The 24173-nt window shown below is 38.5% G+C and overlaps 1 protein-coding gene across 3 annotated transcripts in view; it reads right to left on the bottom strand.

The window, feature by feature from the left end:
* Positions 1-24173, bottom strand: part of SORCS1 (sortilin related VPS10 domain containing receptor 1) — a 597227-nt gene that overhangs the window by 73176 nt on the left and 499878 nt on the right. For all 3 annotated transcript variants that reach the window (XM_033183443.1, XM_033183451.1, XM_033183459.1), the window contains exons 17-18: positions 21370-21483; positions 6407-6578 (exon numbers count right to left, since the gene is read on the bottom strand). In XM_033183443.1, the coding sequence (XP_033039334.1) occupies positions 6407-6578; positions 21370-21483 (286 nt within the window). The remainder of the gene's footprint in view (positions 1-6406; positions 6579-21369; positions 21484-24173) is intronic.

Here is a 24173-nt window from a genome sequence, read left to right as displayed (position 1 = left end):
ATTAATAGCTTTGACTATTTTTGCATTTTAATTAAATGGAATAATGCAACATATATTCTTTTTAGTCTGACTTCTTTAGCTCAATAATGGATATGACATTTATCCAAGTTTTTTGCATATAGCTTTAGTTTGTTCTTTTTCATTGCTGTATGACTTTCCATTCTGTAAATATACTATAGTTTATGTATTCTATTATTCATGGATGTTTAGATTGTTTCCAGTTAGGGCTCTTACAAATACTTTTGCTATGCATATTACCTTACATACATTCTGGTGCGTATGTGTATGCATTTCTGATAAGTATATACTTAAAAGTGGAAACACCAGGTTATAGGTGATATACATGTTCAGCTAGAGCAGTTAATGTCGAACAAGTCCCAAATGGCAGTATGTATCTACACTCCAAATAGCATTATATGAATGACCAGCTGCTCTACATTCTCAATAACACCTGATATTATTAGTCTTTATTTACTTTTTTTGTTTTGAGAGGAAGTCTCACTTTGTCACCCAGGCTGGAGTGTAGTGGTGCAATCTCAGCTTACTGCAGCCTCCACCTCCTGGGTTCAGATGATTCTCCTGCCTCACCTTCCCAAGCAGCTGGGACTACAGGCACGTGCCACCATGCCCAGCTCATTTTTTGTTGTTGTTGTTTTATTTTTGTTTGTTTGCATTTTTAGTAGAGATGGGGTTTCGCCATGTCGGCCAGGCTGGTCTTGAACTCCTGACTTCAAGTGATCTGCCCAACTTGGCTTCCCAAAGTGCTGGGATTACAGTTGTAAGCCACCACACCCAGACTATTATTAGTCTTTTAAAATATACATCTTCTGATGGTGCACAATAATATATTATTATAAATTAAGTTGCATTATATAGGGATGCTCAGAATTTTTTCATATGCTTATTGGCTATTTGGTTACCCTGAGTTATTTGTGCATTTTCTTTCTCTCTCTTTTTTTTTTTTTTTTTTTTTTAGACAGAGTCTTGCTCTGTCGCCCAGGCTGGAGTGCAGTGGCACGATCTCGGCTCACTGCAAGCTGCAAGCTCCACCTACTGGGTTCACGCCATTCTCCTGCCTCAGCCTTCCAAGTAGCTGGGACTACAGGTGCCCGCCACCACGCCCGGCTAATTTTTTGTATTTTTTTTTAGTAGAGACGGGGTTTCACTGTGTTAGCCAGGATGGTCTCAATCTCCTGACCTCGTAATCTGCCTGCCTCGGCCTCCCGAAGTGCTGGGATTACAGGCGTGAGCCACCACGCCCAGCCCCATTTGTGCATTTTCTATTGAGTTACCAGTATTTCCCTTATTAATTTGTAGAATTTATTTAGACTCTCCTAATTATGATTCCTTCATTGAAATTATGCTTTATTTTGCATAATAAAAATAAAAATAAAAAACAAATAAAACAATTTTATTATTTTATTACTGTAATAATACCTTTTCAGTAAGGTATTATTACAAATACTTTTTTCCCTCTAGGGCTTAATTTAATAATAATAGCTTATTGAAAAGGTATTATTACAGATATCTTTTTCCCCTCTAGGACTTAATTTTTTATTTTCAAAATAATGCCTTAAATAACAGAAATTCTTAATTTTAATGTAGTCCTATTTAAAATTAGTATAATTAGGCTGGGCGTGGTGGCTCATGCCTGTAAATCCCAGCACTTTGAGAAGCTTAGGTGGGCAGTTCACTTGAGGTCAGGAGTTCAAGACCAGCCTAACCAACATGGTGAAACCTTGTCTCTACAAAAAGTACAAAAATTAGATGGGTATGGTAGCTGGCACCTGTAATCAGGGGAGTGAGGCAGGAGAATCGCTTGAACCTGGGAGGTGGAGGTTGCGGTGAGCCAAGATCATGCCACTTGCACTTCAGTCTGGGGTGACAAAGGTAGACTCCATCTCAAACAAATAAAAATAAAAATAAAATTATAAAGAAAGTATAATTATAAAGAAATTTCTTAGTATAATTCCTTTATACTTAATGGGTTTTCTTTGCTGTTTTAAAAAAAAATCTTTGCATAACACAAGGTCATGAAGATATTCTTCTGTGCTTTCTTTTAGAAATGTTAGTATTGCGGGGCACGGTGGCTCATGCCTGTTATCCCAAAACTTTGGGAGGCTGAGGTGGGCAGATCACTTGAGTTCAGGAATTTGAGATGAGCCTGACCAATGTGGTGAAACCCTGTCTCTACTAAAAACACAAAAATTAGCTGGGCATGGTGGCATGTGTCTGTAGTCCCAGCTACTTGGGAGGCTGAGGCAGGAGAATTGTTTGAACCCGGGGGGCGGAGATTGCAGTTGAGCTGAGATTTCACCACTGCACTCCAGCCCGGGCGACAGAGTGAGACTCAAAAAAAAAAAAAAAAAAAAAAAAAGTTAGTATTAGCTTTCAAATTTTGATTGACAATACAGTTATAATTATGTTTGTATATTATGTGAGATAAATATTCATGTATTCCCATATGGATATTCAAAATTGTAGCACCCATGTATTGAAAATATTGTAATTTCTCCACTGTACTGCAGTGTCTCATTTGTCATAAAGTGTGTGTCTATATATATAATATATGCATGTATATGTTTCTTGACTCTCCTTGTTCAGCTTGTGAATGATATATATACATATATGTATATATTGATATACATACATATATGTGTATATATGTGTGTGTGTGTATATATATGGTAATGTTAGTCATCCAAGTTTTTGAGTCACCTTCAAAAGTATCTTTGCTATTCTTTAGGTCTTGACATTTTGTGTAAATGTTATGATCATATTGTCAATTTTAATACATGAAACATGCTGGAGATTTTTATTCTGACTGCTTTTAATTCAAGTCAATATGAAGAAAATTGATGTCTTTTTATAATACTGAGTCTTCCAATCTATGATCAGGGTGTATCCCTCCATTCATTTAGGTTTTTTCAAAATTTATTTCCAAATTTGTGTTGTTTTCTGGGTAGTGCTATTGAAAATAAGTTTTTAGATTTGAGTGTAAATATTTGTTGTATTTTGATGCTATTATAAATTTTACACACACACACATAATTTTCTACTTGTGTAGAGGATTTATATGTCCAGGCATCAAGACTCACCCTACCTCTAGTGAAAATATAATGTGTTTGAAATTAGTAATTAACATATGGTTTGAAATTCACACCAAGGGAACAGAATAGAGTGCCTAGAAATGGAACCACAAATAGACAGTCAGTTGATTTATGACAAAGGCTTATAGCATTTCAGTGTGAAATGAATAGTCTGTCAATGGTATTGGGACAATTGGATATGCATGTGGACGAAATATAGAAACTTGAAACAGTTTTATTCAAGATAAATCACACACATTAATGTGAAACCTAAAGAGAAATCTTGTGGTATGACTGTTTTTACAATGTTGGTTTAGATAAAGACTTCGTAAGCCTGACAAAAAGCACTGAAGTGACAAAAATCACTAATTTTCAAAATGTAATTATTGATAATATTTGAGTATATATCTACCATTTTTAAATTTTAATTTTAATGTGTTTGAGATAGGGTCTCCTGTCAGCCAGGCTGGCTGGAGTGCAGTGATGCAATTATGGTTGACTGTAGCTTTGAACTCCTGGACTCAAGTGATTCTCTCACCTTAGCCTCCCAAGTAGCTGGGACCACAGACACAGGACACCATGCCTGGCTATTTTTTTAAATTATTTTTATTTTTTTTTGGTAGTTGTCCAAGCTGGTCTCAAACTACTGGACTCAAATGATCCTCCCACCTTGGTCTCTCAAAATGTTGGGATCCACCACACCATGCCTATATCTACCATTTTAGTAGATGTTTTCTATTTGTCTCAACTGTATTATGTTCTTTTTTTCTCTTTTACTTGCCTTACTTTGGATTAATGAAATCCTTTTAAAGTTACTGTAATTCCCCTGCCAGTAGCTTGATGATAAGATTCTCTTACTACTTCTTCAGTTGTTACTCTAGGTGTTGAAGCACATATTCTGGATATGTTGGAGTCTGATATAAATTAGTACTTTTATCTCTTTATAGATGTATCATGAACCTTAAACTACTTTAACTCTATTTAATTCACTCCACATACTGTGTTATTATTCTAATGTATTTTAATTCTATGTATATTTTAAATCCCACAGCTGATTATCATTCTTGGTCTGCACAGTTATTATTAATTTCAATTTACTCCCTTTCTTGCTCTTCATTCCTTCCATTATTTTGTGTGTGTTTGTGTGTGTGTCTCTGTCTGGGTCATTTTCTTTATGTGTGAATAATTATTTTTAGTATTTCTTTTTATAGGCAGTAGTTTTTATGAGATATTGCTATGGAAGGAAGTGTTGGGAAGGGAAGGGAATGGTCCCTTTAAATGATACGGAAAGGGGGAAGGGCGTGGTCCCTGGCTAGGGCTCCACCCCGGGCCTGTGCCTTGGGACCTAGTGAGGACAGGCACTCCTGCCTTTGCACCCAAATGTTGTGTTTCCCAAGACCACCCTAGCCTGCCATGCCCCCATCCTGTGCCTATAAAACCCCCCGACACCCTAGCAAGCAGACACACAGGCAGATGGACGTCAAGAGGAATGCACCGACAGGCACCAGCAGGCCAGCAGGCCACCGACCAGCAGAACTACACGGAATTTAGCTGGAGCAGTTGGAGGCTCTGAGCCCAGGCCACTGAGCGGCCGGACTCCAGTGGAAAACCTTCCCACTCCATCCCCTTCTGGCTTCCTCTATCTGCTGAGAGCTACCTCCGCTCAATAAAACTTTGCACTCGCTCTCCAAGCCCAGGTGTGATCCGATTCTTCCAGTGCACCAGTGAATTTCCCATTTTTTAAGAAAGGAATTTTAGCTTCTCAATCCTCTTCATAGTTATCTCAGCTCCTAGTCCTCCTTTTCCTCCTCTTCATTTTTCTTCTTCTTCTCTCTCTGTCTCTGTCCCTCTTGCTCTAAATATATATGCATATATTTGGTTTACTGCATGCTAATCTGTCACAGTCTTAAGCAGAAATCCCCAAAGAGTTTATGTGAAAAATGAGCAACTCTGATTTGCCTAAATTGGCCTGTATTTTTCTAGTTCCAACTGAAGAATTTTCGGCACCTTAGTATTTAGAAGATTGAATCCAATTGAAAGGCACTCATTAAGGAGATAATCAGGAAAGGAGTATTGGGTTACACAGTGATTCTGTAAATGGCCCTTGGACCAGAGCTATGCACATCATTTGAGCTACAGTTTCAAACTCGTTATTTCACAGTTATTTTTCCTATGAGAATTAAAATACTACATATTTTCATCAAACCTGACAAAGCAATCATAAATGCTTCATCTTTCCACCTTCATGTCACACTCCAGAGCCTCTGACTTCTCTATACCCCTAGCCTTGCCATGGTTTTTGTTTTTCTTGAGCACAATGCACAACCTGTGAACTTGTTAGAAATGTATATTCTTGGGCCCAACTCCAACCTACTGAATCAGAATCTTTAAGGATGTGGCCAAGAGAACTGTGTTTTCACATGCTCTCCAGGTGATTGTCTTATACCTAGTAAAAACTGAGGGTCACTGGACTATCAGCAGACGAAGCTGGAAGTCAATGTTATATATTTTAATTCTGGTGTCATTGTTAGCCCTTAAAATCCCTTCATATTTACAGGGCTTTACACAATGGTAACCATAATTAGGTACCCAGAAAACATGACTGAGGATAGGACTGCTTGGTTTAATAATTGAGATGATATAATGTCAGTACTTATCCTTTAGAGACCGTCTTCCTCATTTACAAGATGACAGAATTCCTGTGTATATTCTAAAATATATAAGATAAATTTCATCTTATCCACCATATAAATAGACATTTCAGACAACCATAATCTGGCAAATAATAATGCATGCTTTTAATGATATCCCTGAGGTGCTACACAATACAAACTCTTAACTGCCAGATAAATTACACTCAATTATGTTTAGATTGGCCTCAGTGCTACATGCATGACCATCATGTTGCCCTTGGAAAAGAAAACCCTCCAGACTGAGAGGGGATGAAAGTATTACCATCTCTCAGGTTAGTTTAGTATGTATGTATTAAATTATTTCAGGAATATTATTTATGTATTCTGAGAAAATGGATTTTGCTAAAATTGCCAATAAGACAAGATTAAATCTGACAGATCCTCCAAAAGTAAGAGATTAAGTATGAGTGAAGAACAACTTGCGGTGAAATGTAAGTAATTAAAGAAATAGATCAGAGAAGTTGAAGTGATAACAACAAAAACCAAGGAACTAAAAGTAAAATAAAAATTTTTAAATAGCATCTAAAATGGAGAAAGTTGAAAAAGATATGGAAACAAAACCATGGTTTATTAAGAAAAATCACTGGCCATAGAAAGTAGCGGGGAGATAGGAATCAGCCCTACCTCTTCTAATTGCACCATGAGAGTGACGTTGTGTCCTTGTTCCGCTGTCAGCTTTCCATCAGCGGTGACTATCCGCAGCCCCCGCGGGGCTTTCCCTGGGCACTTCTGTGGTTTAGCAGTATACTGTTCCCTTACTCCATCAGTGCAATTATTGGAAACGACCTTCCTGTACCTAAATAGAAAGAAGCTCAAGTTGTAAGCAGCTCATTATAATGTGAATCATTCCCACATTTCTAAATGAGACATAGTGCCTAGCCCTGAGGACCATCAGTAAGTACGTAACCATCTTTCATGCTACTATGAGGAGTAGGGTTAATTTATATAAAGCACCCAACAGAGAGATAATCATGGTCACACGCTGTACCTATTACTAGCATTGTAACTGAGTTTTATTCATCTCTTAAATTAATAAATCACTTCATTGTGGAGTCGTGGGAAATGCGCAGAAATAGAAGATATAGCCCCTACTCTCACTAAGTTTATAAGCTAGTTGGAGAGACATAGATGGCTAATCTAGGAGATAATTCAAAGGCTATATAATTAAGGACTAGAATGAGTAATAAATATTGCAAAGGAATTTACAATTCAGAGAAAGAATAGATTAAGATGGATATGTGACTGAACATTCATAGATCGCATAGAGATTGCTACAGTTATGGTGTAGCACAGACAACACTGGCTAAACTCGATATTTCTACTCAATATTTCATGAGAGGTTATACTGGTTAAACGATCAAACCTCACATTAAAGAGACTTCAGTTTGTGCAGACTGATGCTCTTTTGCTTATTTCTTGTTTTAGCTATAATGGGAAAAAAATTATTCTACAAAATTAACCTATATAATTTATCAGATTCATAGTAAATTAAAATTTGCAATTTTAGTATGACAAACCTTTAAGATTTATGAGGTTCAGTGTCATCTAGCCATTATCGTTTTATACTGTTGGGTCCATAGCAATCACTTTATGTATGTATATATTTGATTTCCCAAGTTTACATGCCTAGAGTTAGTGGTAGAGCCCAAATGAGAAGCAATCAAAGCTTACTTTCCACTCTTCTAGACCAGAGGTCAGCAAACTTTTTATATAAAGAGCCAGATAGTCAATGTTTCAGTTTTGCAGGTTATGTAGACTTTGTCACAACTACTTAACTCTGCACTTACTGTATGAAGGTGAACACAGACAACACATAAAAGAATGTATGCAGCTGGATTCCAGAAAACCTTTATTTACAAAACTGGCATAGTTTTCCAATGTGTTTAAGTCCAGTGAATGCCCTTTCCTCTGTGAGAAAGTCAAAGGAGACACTGTCTGGAAAAGTACTTTGAACACTATGGATCACTACAATGTCAATTATTAATGCTTAACTCATTTCATATGTTAAATGTAAGAATTAAATGGGTTAATAATGTACACAGAGTACTTAAAAGTATCCTAATACTCTGCAAGTGCTCATAAAATATTACCAATTATTTCTATTTAATATTATTACTATTTCTCTTCTCTGTTCAAAACCTTCATGGACTTCATATGACCTTAGGATAAGCTGTAAATTCTGTAATCCTGGGCATGAAGCCCTCCACTAGCTAATTTTATTCTACTTTCCTGGACTCTTTCTCCCTCATAAGCCCATGTCCATTCTCTTTTTAGTTTTCTTGAGAGTACTTGTTTTTTCTCCTTTTCTGCTTCAATGTCCTCCTGCATGCCCTATCATCTGCCTACAATTTGCCCACCCTTTAAGGTACAGCTTACTTCTTGTCTTCTTTAAGACAATTTCTCTGAATATAAGAGTAAAATGGCAGGAATTTCATATTTAGAGAGTGCTTACTATGTCCTAGTTATTGTGCTAAGTTCTTTACATACATTAACTCATTTATCCTCAAAAGTATCCATAATAAGATACTGTAACTATTCCCAATAAACAGATGGAGGAACTGAGATTCATAGGTGCCAACCAGTTTTCTCAAGATCAAATAGCGAGGACCCTGGAAAATTTGTCTGTAGCACACATCCCCTCTTCACTACTGCACTGCTGCTTTAAATGGAGTGAGATGATCTCTCCTCTGAACCCTTAAAAGAATCCTTATGATTTACTTGATAGGAATTCTTTATACTTTGTATGATTTTCTTCCTGGTGTGGCTGTGTGAACTTCAAGCTTGTTGAGGGCCTCCTTGTATTCCAGACATTCAAAGCTGGTAATCAGGAGGGCCATACCAGTAACTGTACCAGTTTAAATGTGGAAATATCTGCATATTAATTGGTTATTACCACATCCCCAAACCCTCCAAGCATCTCACTCACCAACCCAACTAGGCTGATCCCTGTCCTTAGAGTCCTTGCTTCTCATAATTCAGCAACTTATGGGTTAACACCTAGCCCATGAGGGGGGGTCACCAAAACTCTGCTCCAGACATAAGATCACTGCCCATGCTGGTTGGTCATTGTTATGCCTAAGCAATTTGAACATCATTCCATCTGGTTTTTTTTTATACAGTCTCACTCGGTTGCCCAGGCGTTACTTGGCTCACTGCAGCTTTATCGTGGCTCACTGCGGCTTCCACCTCCTGGGTTCCAGCTATTCTCTTGCCTCAGCCACCCAAGTAGCTGGGATCACAGGCATGTGCCACCACGAATGGCTAATTTTTGTAGTTTTAGTAGAGATGGGGTTTCACCATATTAGCCAGGCTGGACTCAAACTCCTGGCTCCAAGTGATCCGCCCGCCTCAGCCTCCCAAAGTGCTGGGATTACAGACATGAGCCACCACACCTGACCTCATCTGATGTATTTTTTAAAAACTCCTTTGTAGTTGCTTATGAGTATATGTATATTAAAAGAGAAAATAAGGGGAGGTGAGAGAGAGAAGGAAATAAAACACAAAATGCATACACTGGTGTATGATAGCATCCTGGTACCAGCAATAGTAGCAAGAAAATGACCAGTGATGCCACCAAGGTTAAGTTTGGTATCTCAGTGAGTTTCACTATGCATCAGAGACTGCCTACAGGTTTCAGAGGTGAGGCACTGTACAAACTGAAGTCTGGTTATGATTTTTAATCACTCAGCATCCAAGCATACCCGTGACTCTCTCTTGGTGTGCAGCTATAGAAACATGGGTTCACCATCACCACTAGTATCATCAGCTAGAGAACATTCTTTTGTTTGTCACTGTTCTGATCAATCATTACCTTAGGCTTTCCTGAATCCTGCAGTAACAGGAGTTCTGCTTAAATCCAAAGCACGAATCCATCCCCCTGGGACTATGCCACAGAGAAGGCTGTTGGTAATTTTTTTAAATGCTCATTAAAAACCATTCTGAAACCATTTTATTTCCTGTATGAAAATGGCATCACATTAGCCCTACCAGACCTGTCCCTGAAATTCAGAAGAAAATTGTGCCGTAATACAGAGTTCATTTACTCAAGTAAGCACACACCTGCTTTCTGCATTACAGAATGGTTCTATTTTCATCCCAGCAGCTGTCCCTGGGTCTGAGTTATATAAATGAATAATGCATTTAATATGTTATTAAATGGGGCTGCTACCTCTGTAATAACAAGGCAACTTATGATTATGTTGGACCTGCGCTCTGAATATTACTGGGATGCATTTAGTTGGTAAAGCATTCTTCAATCTGCCAAGAAGAAAAGTGCTTTGTAATGGCAAGGGAGTCTTTGTACAATTACTGAAAAGGAAACATTCTGCAAATGTGCCTTTGATATTACCGATGGTTCATCAGTAGATAGGATTTTATTACTCCAACAACTCCAATTTCAGCTATTCTCTTCCTCCCTATCTTGATATCCCTGTCACATTTTCCTTTTTGCCCCCACCCTCTTTGATTTTGCTTTTTTGCTACTTGGAAGTCCTAAAAAAGATGAAGGCAATAGGCCGGGAGTGGTGGCTCATGCCTGTAATCCCAGCACTTTGGGAGGCTGAGGCAGGCAGATCACGAGGTCAGGAGATTGAGACCATCCTGGCTAACTTGGGGAAATCCCGTCTCTACTAAAAATACAAGAACAAAATTAGCTGGGTGTGGTGGCGGGTGCCTGTAATCCCAGCTACTCTGGAGGCTGAGGTGGGAGAATGGCGTGAACCTGGGAGGCAGAGCTTGCAGTGAGCTGAGATTGTACCACTGCACTCCAGAGCGAGACTCTGTCTCAAAAAAAAAAAAAAAAAAAAAAAAAAAAAAAAAAAAAAAAAAGAAAAAAAGAAAGAAAGAAAAAAGAAGAAGGTAATATTTTTCTTTGTGAAAGTAAAACTGGAAGAAAGCATTAAAAGTCTTTGTAGCCTGTGACTTTTCTATTTAGTAGGTTTTTTCTGACATTTTGAGGTGGTGATGGCAAAATACAGATGTTTTTGAGTATTCAGTGTATATTAAGGTGACAGTATATTCTAGCTTAGTAGATCTCAACCCTGTCTACCCTTTGGAATTAGCTGGAGGTACCTTTAAAATAGATGGATACCCAGGCTCTGCAACCAGAAATGTTGATTTGAAAATTATGGGGATCAGTTTGTTTTTGTTTTTAAATTCCCCTGGTGATGCTAGTTTGCAGCCAATGTTAAAGACTACAAATTTAAGAAGGCAAAAACCAATAGATGTCGGTGTGGATGTGGTGTAAAGGGAACGCTTATATATGGCTGGTAGGAATGTAAATTAGTACAAATTAGTACCATGTCTATGGAAAGCAGAATGGAAATTTCTTAAAGAACTAAAATTAAATTGACCATTCAATCCAGTAATCCCACTACTGGGTATCTACCAAAAGGAAAAGAAGTCATTATATCAAAAAGACATGTGTACATGTATGTTTATCACAGCACAATTCACAATTGCAAAGATATGGAACCAACTTAACTGCCTATCAGCTGATGAGTGGATAAAGGAAATGTGGTGTATAAACACAATGGAATACTACTCCGTCATAAAAAAGAATGAAATAATGTCTTTTGCAGCAACTTGGATGGAGCTGGAGGCCATTATTCTGTATGAAGTAACTCAGGAATGGAAAATCTAATACCACATGTTCTTATGTATAAGTGGGAGCTAAGCTATGGGTACACAAAGACATAGGGAGTGGTATAATGAACTTTGGAGACTCAGAACGGGTGAGGGAAGAAGGAGGGTGAGAGAAAAAACTACATATTGGGTACAATGTATGCTACTCAGATGACATATGCACTAAAATCTCAGACTTCATCACTACACAATCCATCCATGTAGCCAAAAACCACCTGTACCCCAAGAGCTATTGAAATAATATATATATAATAAATATATATATCTCAAAAATATATAACACTATATATATGTGTGTGTATATTTTTTTTTCAAGAAAATAAAACACTACTGACCTGAAGGTTAAACTAGTGTTGTGGAACCAAATTGTCTGAGTTTAAATTCATTCTCTTACTCCATGAATTTAGGCAGTTTACCCATCCTCTCTCAAATCTTTGATTCTTTGCCTACAAATTAGGGATAATTATGGAATCTTTTCCTAAAGTTCTTGGGAAGATTAAATGAGACAATGCATTGAAAAGGGCTTAGCATAGATTTTCGCACATCTAGAACTTAATAAATATTAACATAACAGAAGTTAGAAAAAAGTATTTAAGTATCAAATATTAACTTGCTATGATAGTTCAAGTTCCCCCAAAATAAAACGGATGTACTTATTGCCAAGGTCGTCTTAAGATCAAATCCAATTATGTCAATTCCTTTCTTAAAATCATTCAAAATTTCCCATAGGTTTATTCTAAAGAGTAACATTCAGGTTTAAAGTAAAGATCCATGACCTAACTTCAATGCATTTTTCTTGCATCAGCTCATTCCATGGCCTGACATGCTCTCTTAGCCAAGTCATTCTGTATACTAAATGCCTTCTTTTGCCTGTGCTGTTCATTCGGCCCAGGATGCTCCTTCCTACTGACAAACTTCTACTCATCCTTTAAAAAAAAATCAGCTTCAAAATCATGCCTTTTGTGAAACCTCCTCTTCCCTTTTGTCACGGTAGTTATCACATGCAACCAAGGTGAAACTGGAACTCTAGGTCTTCTTGTACCCCAGGGGGTGTTACTGTCATTGAGCAATGGTGTTCCTCATTTGCACTCACAATAAAAAAAAAAAAAAAACATAAATAGTTTAATTTCTTGGCTTGTGCTATGTGCATTTGCTTTCAAGGGAAAATACTGCCTTGTTACAATGACACTAGACTTAATGAAGTAGGAAATGAAGGAAGCCTTGGGGATGGAGAAGGGGGCTAGTTCTGGGTAGAGTATATGGCTAAGACTTAAAATCTTCCAAAGCTACTTAATGTAGGTGTGCCATGACAAAACAGCTATTTGTGTATGTTCATGTGTGTAAATTAAAAGAGCTATGTAACTATAGATCTCTGACACGAAGATACAGGGCTGCGATGGCATGGCTTAACAATTAGGGTAGAGAGAGATTCTTCTACCCCTGCATCCAGAGAAACTGCTTCTGAAAAAGTAGAAGTGGTGGTAGCCTAGATTTCCTGATCTCCAGTGAATAGGGATTATTTATACCAGACTTCCAGGCTGACAGACCTCATTGGTGGCTGTATATTAATCATTGTGACTCTTTATCAATAGATACAGGCATCCCCAAAATGGCCATTTATTCTTTAACTGTGATCCCATGTGACAAGGTATGCTCAGGGGTGGCAATGTGTCCACATATCAACAATAATCTTATGTAGCAGCCATGACATCAGCAATCAGGAATAGAGTTCCATGGCTGGCTAAGCAGGCTTTCCAAGTTTCTCTCCTCAAGGCAACAGGTCTTTGGACTATTCCCCTCAACGGAATAAACAGACCTTGGGATTAAGGGAAAGGCATAAGACAGAAGACCAGGCAGAAAGAAGAAAGCTTCTCTTGTATTAAGCAGGATGGAAATACACGTCATTTAATTTGAATAGTAATAGGTATGTGACTTCATTTTGAAGATGAGCTTGATGAAATGGTGCAATGGGACATATGGCCACACACACTTCACTTAATATCGATAATCATACTGATTGAGAATGCCTCACAGAATCCACTGTCTGAGTTCACCAGTTGTACAACTAAGTTATATGAATTTGTTTTCTATCTTTTGAGCACCTACAGTCCAAGGAATTCTAATACTGAATCCTTTCAATTGGTCATGGAAATGTCAAAGCTTGAAGGGGTCTCTAAGATCACCCCATACTATCCTTTCGTTTTTCGCATAAGGAAAAGGAAACACAGTTTAGAGAGTTGCACCTCACACAGGGGAAGAGTAGCACGTCTGGGACTCTGGACTAAGTTTGGTGTTCTCTTGCCACTGTACCATAGCATCTGGGTAAGAATTGTTAATGCCAAGGCCATTGATGTGGGCAAGAATCGCCCTGTGAGAAAGCAAGTCTCCAGGTACAGTGATATTCACCTTTTCCTTCATTTCCCAACCCCAATGTCATCCATGAAAAGATGGAAAACCTCATTTAAGAAAGGTACTCTGAAGAGTCAACTCTGTAGCAGCCAACAATTACTGAGTGTGTGCAGTGAGGCTGTATGGCTCTTGACTAGAAAACAGCTACAGAGGCCCCTGCAGCGATGAGTCTGTAAATAATGCAACTGATTGCCTTTTTTGTGGACTTTAAATACATGCACCAGTTTTAGGGCCAATTATTCTCCTTGATGCACACTGAAAAATATCCTTGAAAGGAGATCAGACCAAACATCAAAACCCCCACAAGGCAACCAAAACAGAATCACCTGGAAAAGACCAAAGCCCCCAAAGACACTGGAAATAACAAATTCAGGAAATGGCAGGTTAGCAGAATTTAAGTGTTTTATGGCTTATGCACAGAGGAAGTATTCAAGTTTTTATTTTTAATTGATACATATTAATTATACATATTTATAAGGTAGAGTGTGATGTTTTGATACATATATACATTGTGTAATGATTAAATCCATCATATCCATCACCTCAAACATTTATCCTTTGTGGGGAGAATATTCAAGCTTCTCTCTTCTGGCTATTTTGCAATATACAACATAATACTATTAACTATAGTCTACTGTGAAATAAAACACCAAAAGTTATTTATAAAAAGCATATTTTAAAACATTCCAAATGTATGTTGATAGTATAAAGGTAACTATTTTGCTAGAATTTATGTGTGTATTTTTTCTTGAACCCACTATATATTTGTAAATAGATACAGAACTTCAACTTTTTAAAAATGTATTTATTGTATAAATATACCCATTGGAATCTCTTGAACCCAGGAGGTGGAGGTTGCAGTGAGCCGAGATCATGCCACTGCACTCCAGCCTGGCCAACAGAGTGAGCCTCTATCTCAAAAAAAAAAAAAAAGAAAAAAAGTCCCCATTGCATATTGAGAAACTAACCCTGAAGAGCAGTAAGAACTGTCTTTGTATCTTCTTCCATGAGGAATTAATGGACCCTATAAAGAAACTCTACAGATGATAGAAATTTCTATACATACTTTTTAAAGCACATCTAGAAATATCTCAGCTTAATAGCAAGAAGAAATCTTTCCCTTGAGAAGATTATCTCGATTTCTTAGAATAAACCAACCCAATGCCCACTTTATTTTATATTTACAGAATCTTTTACCATTGGCATGAAACAAGCAACATGCTAGTTAATTTGGCAACTTAAATTTTGCAGTATGCTCCCTGGTTCCAAAACAGTATAAACAAGATTTAACCATATATAAGTATCACTAAATGAGCTTGTGCTTGTGGATGTGCATACTGAGATATTTATAGATACTGAAAGAGAAACAAAGAGGAATAAATTTGGGGTTATTTCAGCACTAACATGAAATAAAATAAAAATGAATACTGATTTCATTTTATTTGAGCAAAAGGAACTCGTTCAGTAATCAGCTAAACACATTATCTGACCTGACTGGCATAAAGGGACAGACATGTTTTGGTATACACTGCTTTCATCACTTTCTAATTCTGTAACTTTATGAGCCTATGTAGGTTCTTATTTTTGTTTTACAAATGAGAAAACAGAGACTTACATTAAATATGTCCCAGATATTAGTACTGCAGTGACAATTAAACATCAAATACATGTCTGGACTGTGGATTCATAATACAAATATGTTTTTTCCCTTCTTTCTTTACTCTAGAGGAGTCTTCAGACAATAGTTATTGGTGATGGTACACATTTTACAAGGTGATGACTATGTGCTAGGCATTGTGCTACATGCTTTACATACAGCGTCACATTTAATCAAATTCTGAAGGCAAATAACAAAATGTTATAGGTTAAGGAACTGAGGTCAAGGAAACAAAGTCACTTGCAAAACATAACAGTAAATGGCAGAGGTTAGATTGAACATCCTTAATTGTTTCATTCCAATTACTCCCTTTTTCACCAAACAAAACATCCCCACTTGTATTTCACTCTCAATCCATAACAGGCTGAGGCCCCAGTGCCAGCCTCCTTACTTTCCACCTTCATGTAAAATGACACGTAGAAGCTGTGAGGGCAGAGGGTGAAGAGAGGCAGGGAGCCAACTGTGGAGAACACAGCAAGCTCTACCGTTCCACTGTGTGGGTATGAGAAACCCTGATGCCAGCGGACCAAGGAGCAGGACTGGTGGTTACAGCCACCTGGAGGGACATTCTGCACCGTGTTCACTTCTTATTCCATCCATCCTTTCTAAGTCCTAGCCAACCTCTAAAACAAAAATTGTGCAACCATTCACTTCTACATAGTGAAGCTCATAAATATTTTGGCATCTCATCAAAATAGCATTTTAATGGGCACAATAATAACCGATGCCAGGATTTCCCCGTCCTGGAGAAGCGGGTAAACCTGAGAACACTGCTATATACACAGGGTAATAAGCTGACAGTAAAAGTCACCATAGACATTTATAAAGTGAGGTATTTAAGAACATTTTTTTATAAAAGGAAAGTTTTCCTGCACGCTTCCAAGTAAACTCTCAGAAAGGTGATGCTGGGAGGTTTGGTCATTCACCCCACTCAATTCACTTTCCCACTGCATGTCTGTACCATGAGCTATGCTGTAAGAAAAGGGTGAGACAAGTGAGGTGCCCAGGGAGCAACATTTATGAAGGTGCTCACTCTCTGGCCAACCCTACACTTGGGATTCCTTTGTGCTTCATCCCAGCCCCGAGGCTAATACAGATTCTGCATTGACTGAGCATGAGGTGACCATGCATGGCTTAAAATCGCACTGGACACAGGGTTCCCAGTGGCTGCTTAACTCTTTAAGCATGCAGGTATTGGCATCTGGGCTTGTCCTGGAGAAAACTACCATTGTGGCCCTTCCCCAGGATCATCTCTTGTTCTCTTTGCATGAAATGACCTTCCTCACCTTATTCACTCAGCTAAATCCTACTTCTCCTTCCCCTCAGCTTTCCTTTACAGAATCCACTGGCATCTGAATTTTAAAGGAGGATGGCACTTAATACAAATGAATCTCTAATTTGTGGGACTCACAGGCAGTCCGTGAGCAGGAAGCTAGTGTTTTAACCCTTACAAGGGAGAAACGTGGCAATGCCTGATACTCAGGTCTGAGACAGAACCAGTTGGCTGAGTGGAATTTGCAGTATGAGCTAACAGAAACACCTCCAATTGCCAAAAGAGACTTAATTATCTTTGTATTATTTGTATAACAAGTATTATAGGATGAGAATATTAACTGCAGCATTATGTATAGTGGCAGAAAAAAAAAGGTAATCCAAATGTCCATGGAAGAAGGATGACTGATAATACTATAATAATACTTAATATTATAGAATTAAACAAATGAGAAAGTATCCTTATATATTCTGACTTAGAAAGATGTTTAAGACATATTTTTGAATGAAAAAGGAAAACAGAAGAACAATGTATCTAGTAGGAAATCACATATGAAAACAACCTCCCAAATTAATTTGTGTATTTTCTCTTGGGATGAGTATTTGCTAGCAAATGCAAAGAAAAGTTTTAGAAGCATGCATATCAAACAGATCACAGTTGTGTGGCGAAAGGGGGCCAGGATTGGGGTGATGATGTAAATTGGCTTTTAAACATATAAAACATACACATTTATTTTGTGACTAAATATTTTTAAGTAAAAATCTAAATGTATAGTGGCAGCATTATTAGTGGCTACAACATTATACACTGAATCTGCTTATAAAATACCACTGAATCAACACATAGCCAAATGATATCTGTGGTGAGGGGCTGGAGTGACATTAAGGGAGACAGAAAGTTTTTTTCCAAGTTCACTGTCATTTTACCTCTTACCAACTTTTGAGTTGGCTACAGACATTGCAAATGGGAATTCAGTGGTGTGAGGCCTTCTTTGTAGATGACTTCAGGCCTCTGTCCCAGCTAAGGGTCTTCGTGTTCCAAAAATGTGTAGTTTAGACAACATGCTGGTCAGTGGGGTTATTATTGACAACCATTCCCTTGACTTTCGTGTGTAAAGCCCTATTTGCATATTCACTCCTCCACCTATGAGCATGTTACTTATGAGAGCAGAACATTTACCACACCCACTGATGGCTGGTATTTATCATATGTTCTCTTTACAAACCAGCTTGCTCACCAATGCTGATGCTTTTCTGCAAAATGTTTAAATGGAACAGGCAAAACTGGTGGATGTGGCAACTTAACAAAAATCATCTGGGGTCAGATGCTATCGTGCAATACCCACTGAAATGAACAAGCCCCTGAGAGCGAAGGTGGAGTCCTAGAAGGTAGAGTTGTAATTTTGTGACTACTAAACATAACAACTGCATTGACCAACCTTTATATACCTGGATGCTTATTGCTAAGTCACATTTTAATTGACATTATAATTTTAATTGTATGTGGCATAGATGGTATTCCTTTTGAATATAAAATTACTTAATCATCACTGATGTTTTATTTGATGTTAGTCAGGATTTATAAGATCTCAATGGGCCAGGTGCGGGGGCTCACGCCTATAATCCCAGCACTTTGGGAGGCCAAGGTGGGTGGATCACGAGGTTAGAAGATCCAGACCATCCTGGCTAACATGGTGAAACCCTGTCTCTACTAAAAATACAAGAAATTAGCTGGGCATGGTGGCGGGCACCTGTAGTCCCAACTACTCTGGAGGCTGGGGCAGGAGAATGGCGTGAACCTGGGAGGCAGAGGTTGTAGCGAGCTGAGATGGCGCCACTGCACTCCAGCCTGGGTGACAGAGCGAGACTCTGTCTCAAAAAAATAAAAAAAAATCTCAATGAACTGAAGAGTGAGGGGTCACAGGTGTCATTCAGCCTTGGTCTATGATTGAGTAGCATCTGGAACAATTTGATCCCTCTGTGTTTCAGCCTCCTATCATCAATACCAAAGACAGACTAATGTAACTTCCTTGACTGATTGAACTGGTTATAAACAAAACAAAACAAAACAAAAAAAATTCTTAAATTAGCTTGAGGGGCTTCCAATGCCCTTTACAGTGTCTAAACATGCTAGTACCTGCAAGTAATAAAACTCCTGTCTTTTGCATTCCTTCCCCATTAAGTTTAGTTATTTTATCAACGTTTTCATTTTTTTCCCCCATGGTACCATGCTAAGACCTCACTGACCCATTGCTATAAAAGTGTTACTTGTATTTCCTTGGATGTTATCATTCAAAAAAATCATAGCTTATTCCTTTATTCAAAGGTTCTAGGAATCCCTAACATCAGAAATAGGAATCATTGCAGTCCTTTTCTATGCCTTTCCCTCCTTGAAAAGAATAGTATCTATTATTTTGATAATGTTAAAAAAATAAACATATTTAACATTTCAAATACAGAGTACATCAATGGAAGTCTCACCTCCTCACGTGGATTCTCTGTACTGTGGCTGGCTTGAGAAAGGAGAAGGGGCTTTGTCAAGTAGAAATGGCAGATTGGTAAGGCTCCTACCTCCTTATTTCTCCTTTCTCCTTCTTCCTTTTCTCTCTCTCTCTCTCTCTTTTTTTCTTTTCTTTCTTTTTTTTTTTTTTGTAGAGATGGGGGTTTCCCTATGTTATCCAGGGTGTTCTTGAACTCCTGGACTCAAACAATCCTTCCACTTCAGCCTCCTGAGTAGCAGGGACTACAGGCAAGTGCTACCACACCAGCTTCTTTTTTAACTTTTTATTATCAGAATTTTCAAATATGTATGAAGAAAAGTAATGTAATCAATTCCCATGTGCTCATTACCCATCTCCAAAAAATTATCAATACTTATCTGTTTTTTAACACTTTAAAACAAAACTCACACAAATATGTATCTCTAAAACCAAGGCTTTTTTCTTAGTCTAGCCAAAATGCCTTTATCATGCCTAAATATATAATTCTTTAATGTCACTTATGATGGTTAACTTAATATGTCAACTTGACTGAGCCATAGTAAGCCCAGATATTTGGTCAAATGTTACACTTCTGTGTGTTTTTAAATGAGATTAACATTTAAGTCAGTAGCCTGAGTAAAGCAGATTGACCTCTCTAGGGAGGGTGGGCCTCATCCAATCAGCTGAAGGCTTAAATTCAACCAGCTGACAGTTCCCAAAGTAAGAGAGAATTCCTTCCACCTGATGGCATTCAAACTGGAACACTGGCTTCTTTTCCTGCCTTCGGTCTTGAACTGAAAGACAGGCTCTTCTGGGTCTTGGTCTGCTGGCCTTTGGACTAGAACTACAACATTGGCTCTTTGATTTCAGGCCTTCAGACTTGAACTAGAACTACACTGTCAGCTCTCCTGGGTCTCCAGCTTGCTGACTTACCCTGCAGATCTTGGGACCCACTTACCTCCATAATCAAATGAGCCAATTCCTTACAATAAATCTCTCTCTTTTTTTTTTTGAAATGGAGTCTTACTCGGTCGCCCAGGCTGGAGTGCAGTGGTGCAATCCCGGCTCACCGCAACCTCTGCCTCCTGGGTGCAAGTGATTCTCCTGCCTCAGCCTCCTGAGTGTCTGGGACTACAGGCGCACACCACCATGTGTGGCTAATTTTTTTTTTTTGTATTTTTAGTAGAGATGGTGTTTCACCATCTTGGCCAGGCTGGTCTCAAACTCCTGACCTCAAGTGATCTGCCTGCCTCAGCCTCCCAAAGTGCAGTGCTGGGACTACAGGTGTGAGCCACCATGCCTGGCCAATAAATATCTTTCTAAATAAATACACATCCTACTGGTTTTGTTTCTCGGGAAAGTCCTAATACATTACCCGAATTAGTGTATGTTCAACTTTCCTTGATGGCTCAAATGTGTCTTTTTACAGATCATTTATTTGAATCAGAATTTAAATAGGTTCCACACACTATTTTACAGTTTATAGATACCAACTACATTTGAGACAAATTTACAAATTTTTTTCCTTTTTATAGTATTTCTTAAATAATACTGCATAAAAACCCATGACACAGAATATTAAACACCAAATTTTAGAATGTGATTCCGGATTTACAAAGGTCAGAATGCATGTTTAAATGTGTCAAGACTGAACATAAGGAGAAAGCAAAATACATTTGTATTAACACTACTATACTTTTAAAAAGTCAGTGAGTTCCTTTTGTGATTCCAGGTTCCACATCTATAAAACAGGAAAGGCAAATATGAAATATCTCTTTGGACTTTCTCATCATGGATATAATGAGGGTAAAGGGTAACTTCACAGGATTAAATAACTTGAAAACAAAGTGTCGAGAAAATGAAGACATTTTTATTTTAATATCATCATCGTGATCTTCATCCAATAAACATTGCTCTTTTTAAAATTTGCCGTTGGGATCTTATTATCACATGAAACTTGCACTATTAGTGCAAAGTTGTGCTTCATTGTTAAAATGAACAAAAGCAATTACATTGTGCTGTAAGGAAATATGCTTGGTCTTTGATCAGAAGTAATTCTGTCAGTATAACACATGCTGAAAGGCAGCAAAGTTTGGCCTCTCAAGGTCACTACTCCAGACACTTACCCAGTACTATTGAGGTAACTCTGTCCCAAGCTGCAATCCTTTGAGAGAGAGGATGGATTGAACCAAAATGCCGGCAGGCACTGGCCATTGCTGTGTCGCTCATAACCATAGTCGCTGTTAGGAAAGAGCCAAGAAAAACCTTTCAGTAGGTGGCAAAATTACTGAAAACAATTCCATGTCAGTCCACAGCCAAGTGCTACACTAATCAATTAGTCAAAACGAACAAAAACAAGACAAAAAAAAAAAAAAAAAACAACACAAGCATTCCCTGAATCAATGACTCCTCAAAAATAGAACTTTTTTCATAGAATATCTATCAATTATTCAGGAAAATATCCTACACAACTGGTTATTCCATTTAAACACTCTTAAGCTGAGCGAGTAGATTGTGTTCTCATTAGAAGGATACACAATACAGATGGCTGGGCCCAGAGAAAGCTGTAATGAGAAAACAGGCAGTGGTGGGACTCAACCCTTGGTGAGAAATTCATCGCAGAGTTTAACACGGTCACACGTGGCACAGTCCTCATTACTGGTGATGTCTTTGGGATGCTCTTCCAAGACATCTGGATCTACCAAGTAGAGCTGAGCCAGGTCTCTCTGTGTACACTCCATATGCTTCAAAGTTACAGCCAAACAGGAAATGTCCTTCAGGAGTGTCTCGAGCATTTCCCCTAAGGAAATGTTTCATACTAGGCAGTTAGCGCTGCCAGTTGGGACTAACTGCTTTAAATCCTCTCTCTACTTTGGAAATAGTCAAAGACTTCCCTCTCAGCTTCCTTTCATTCATGCTTCCAGGGGCCTCTGAGTTGCCTGATATTCTTGGCTTCTGGAAGATGAACCTGGGCACAGAGAATGACAACAAATTGCACCTCCACATGCACAGACAAATCGCAGGCAGCAATCGGCAAGCATTAGTATGAACTGGCCCATCTGTGTAATGGAGGTGAGACGCTGGCACACAAGGATCAGGAAGGGAGAAATAGGCTCAGCTCAGAGGCCTGTCACCAGGCAGCTGGTACTTAGAATTTTGCACATACCGCAGGATTTGGTGCTGGTTCAACGCAGCATGGGTAGGAAGACTTCAGAATTGCTGCCTATAGGACAACCAGTGTTCACTTTGGGGAGTTACTTTACAAATGCTGGAGAGGGACAGGCAAAGTCATTTGGGGAACTGTCCAGGAGAAAGCCAAACCAAAGAGAAACACTCAGGGACAATCACCTTTCATTACACTACAGCCAGGTGTAATCACTGAAACTCCAGCTACTGGTAGAAACCCAACAAGGTTGTGATGAGCCTTCCCAAATATTTTCAGAAATCATGCAGTTACAGAAATCCCATTGGATCAGAAAACCTTACAATGGCCTCCTTCGTGATTAATTTCCCACTTCTCAGAATGCATTTCAGCTGGTGGGATGAGTAGCCGATCCAATCACAAACGAATGCAGGGATTGGGCCAAGACTGAGGGGCACGAGGGATGTGGGAGAGGAGAAATCTAATTGCTTATCTGGTATTCCTTTCAGTCTGGACTAGCTTACAACTGAAAAAGAAAAACAACAACAACAACAACAAAAGACTGGCTTCCTTTGAAGCCTGTAGAAAAGATTCCCAGAGAAGCAAATGTTTTGAGGAGAAATCAGGACATTGGGACATCTCATCTCATTTTTTTTTCCTCTTTGGTTTTCTACCAGAGAATAAATTTGCCTCCTGCTAAAGAATGGCTGTTTCTTAAGGCAAAAGCTAAACCACTAATGTAAGATGCTAACTTCCTTTGCAAATCTTCCTTGAACAGGGTAGAAGAAGAAGAAGAAGCAGTTGCTTCAAAAAGAGGGATGTGACGAATGACTTAAAATCTCACGGTAGTTTTCCCTGTGAATGCATTTCAGGGTGTGAGTCCTGAAGGGTAGTACAAAGATACAATATTTTTGTCACTGTAATAATATTGCACTAACTAAAACAGAAGTCACAACTGGGGAGGCCCCTGAAGATTTCATTTTGAGCTTCAATGTAACTGAAACTCTGTTGCCCTCTGGCTGAGCCCAAAGAGATATTTCGTTGGCTCTTGGCTTGGCGTCCTCACCAACAAGGGGTACAGCTGTGGGTTACTGGTCTGACTGCTGGCTGCCACTCTTGTCAGACCTTCTTAGTGCTAGAATATCTCCAGATGTCTATCATAAGAGAAGGTTTAATTTTTCTAAGATATGTGATGCGTATGTACACAGTATCTCAGTCCAATCGCTGATATTTTAATGATTCAGTATGTAACCTGAGATTGCAATACAGCTAGAAATAAATTGTTAAAAAATGACTTTAGTTCTTATGCCGGTCAAGTTAGGTAACACATATGTATATATTTAGTGATTGCGTTCTCTAAATTAAAAACAAACAAATAAAGGAAAAGCAAAAAGAAGAGGGAAGAAAACAATGGAAAATGAGATGGAAAACACCAAGGGAGTTACCACCTACTTGTCCTCAATAATGTGTAAGCCTTACCTGAACAATTAACACTGACAACAAGCCAAGGGCTTCACTGTGCCCACAAGCTAGCTTTCCGCTGAGTAAATGTCTCAAGAAGGACTCTATGGCACTCTATGGCACATTTAGAGTTTAACCTCTAAATGTCTCAGTACTTCTCCAGTTTAAATTAACTTAATCCTGGTAAAGCAAGAAGTCTCCTTTATCGCTAGGTTCATTCAATTTGCAATGCCATTGAATCCATCCTTGCTCTGAGTTCAGGAATGTCTTCCACGAATCTCATAATCTGTGGTCAGCTAACTACGAATTGAAAACTTGCAGGGACAG

Source organism: Trachypithecus francoisi, unplaced genomic scaffold (genome assembly GCF_009764315.1).
Source record: "Trachypithecus francoisi isolate TF-2019V2 unplaced genomic scaffold, Tfra_2.0 Contig01579, whole genome shotgun sequence".
NCBI classification, from domain to species: Eukaryota; Metazoa; Chordata; class Mammalia; order Primates; family Cercopithecidae; genus Trachypithecus; species Trachypithecus francoisi.
Note: the sequence above shows the minus strand (reverse complement) of the source record. Positions and strands in the feature narration are given on the sequence as shown.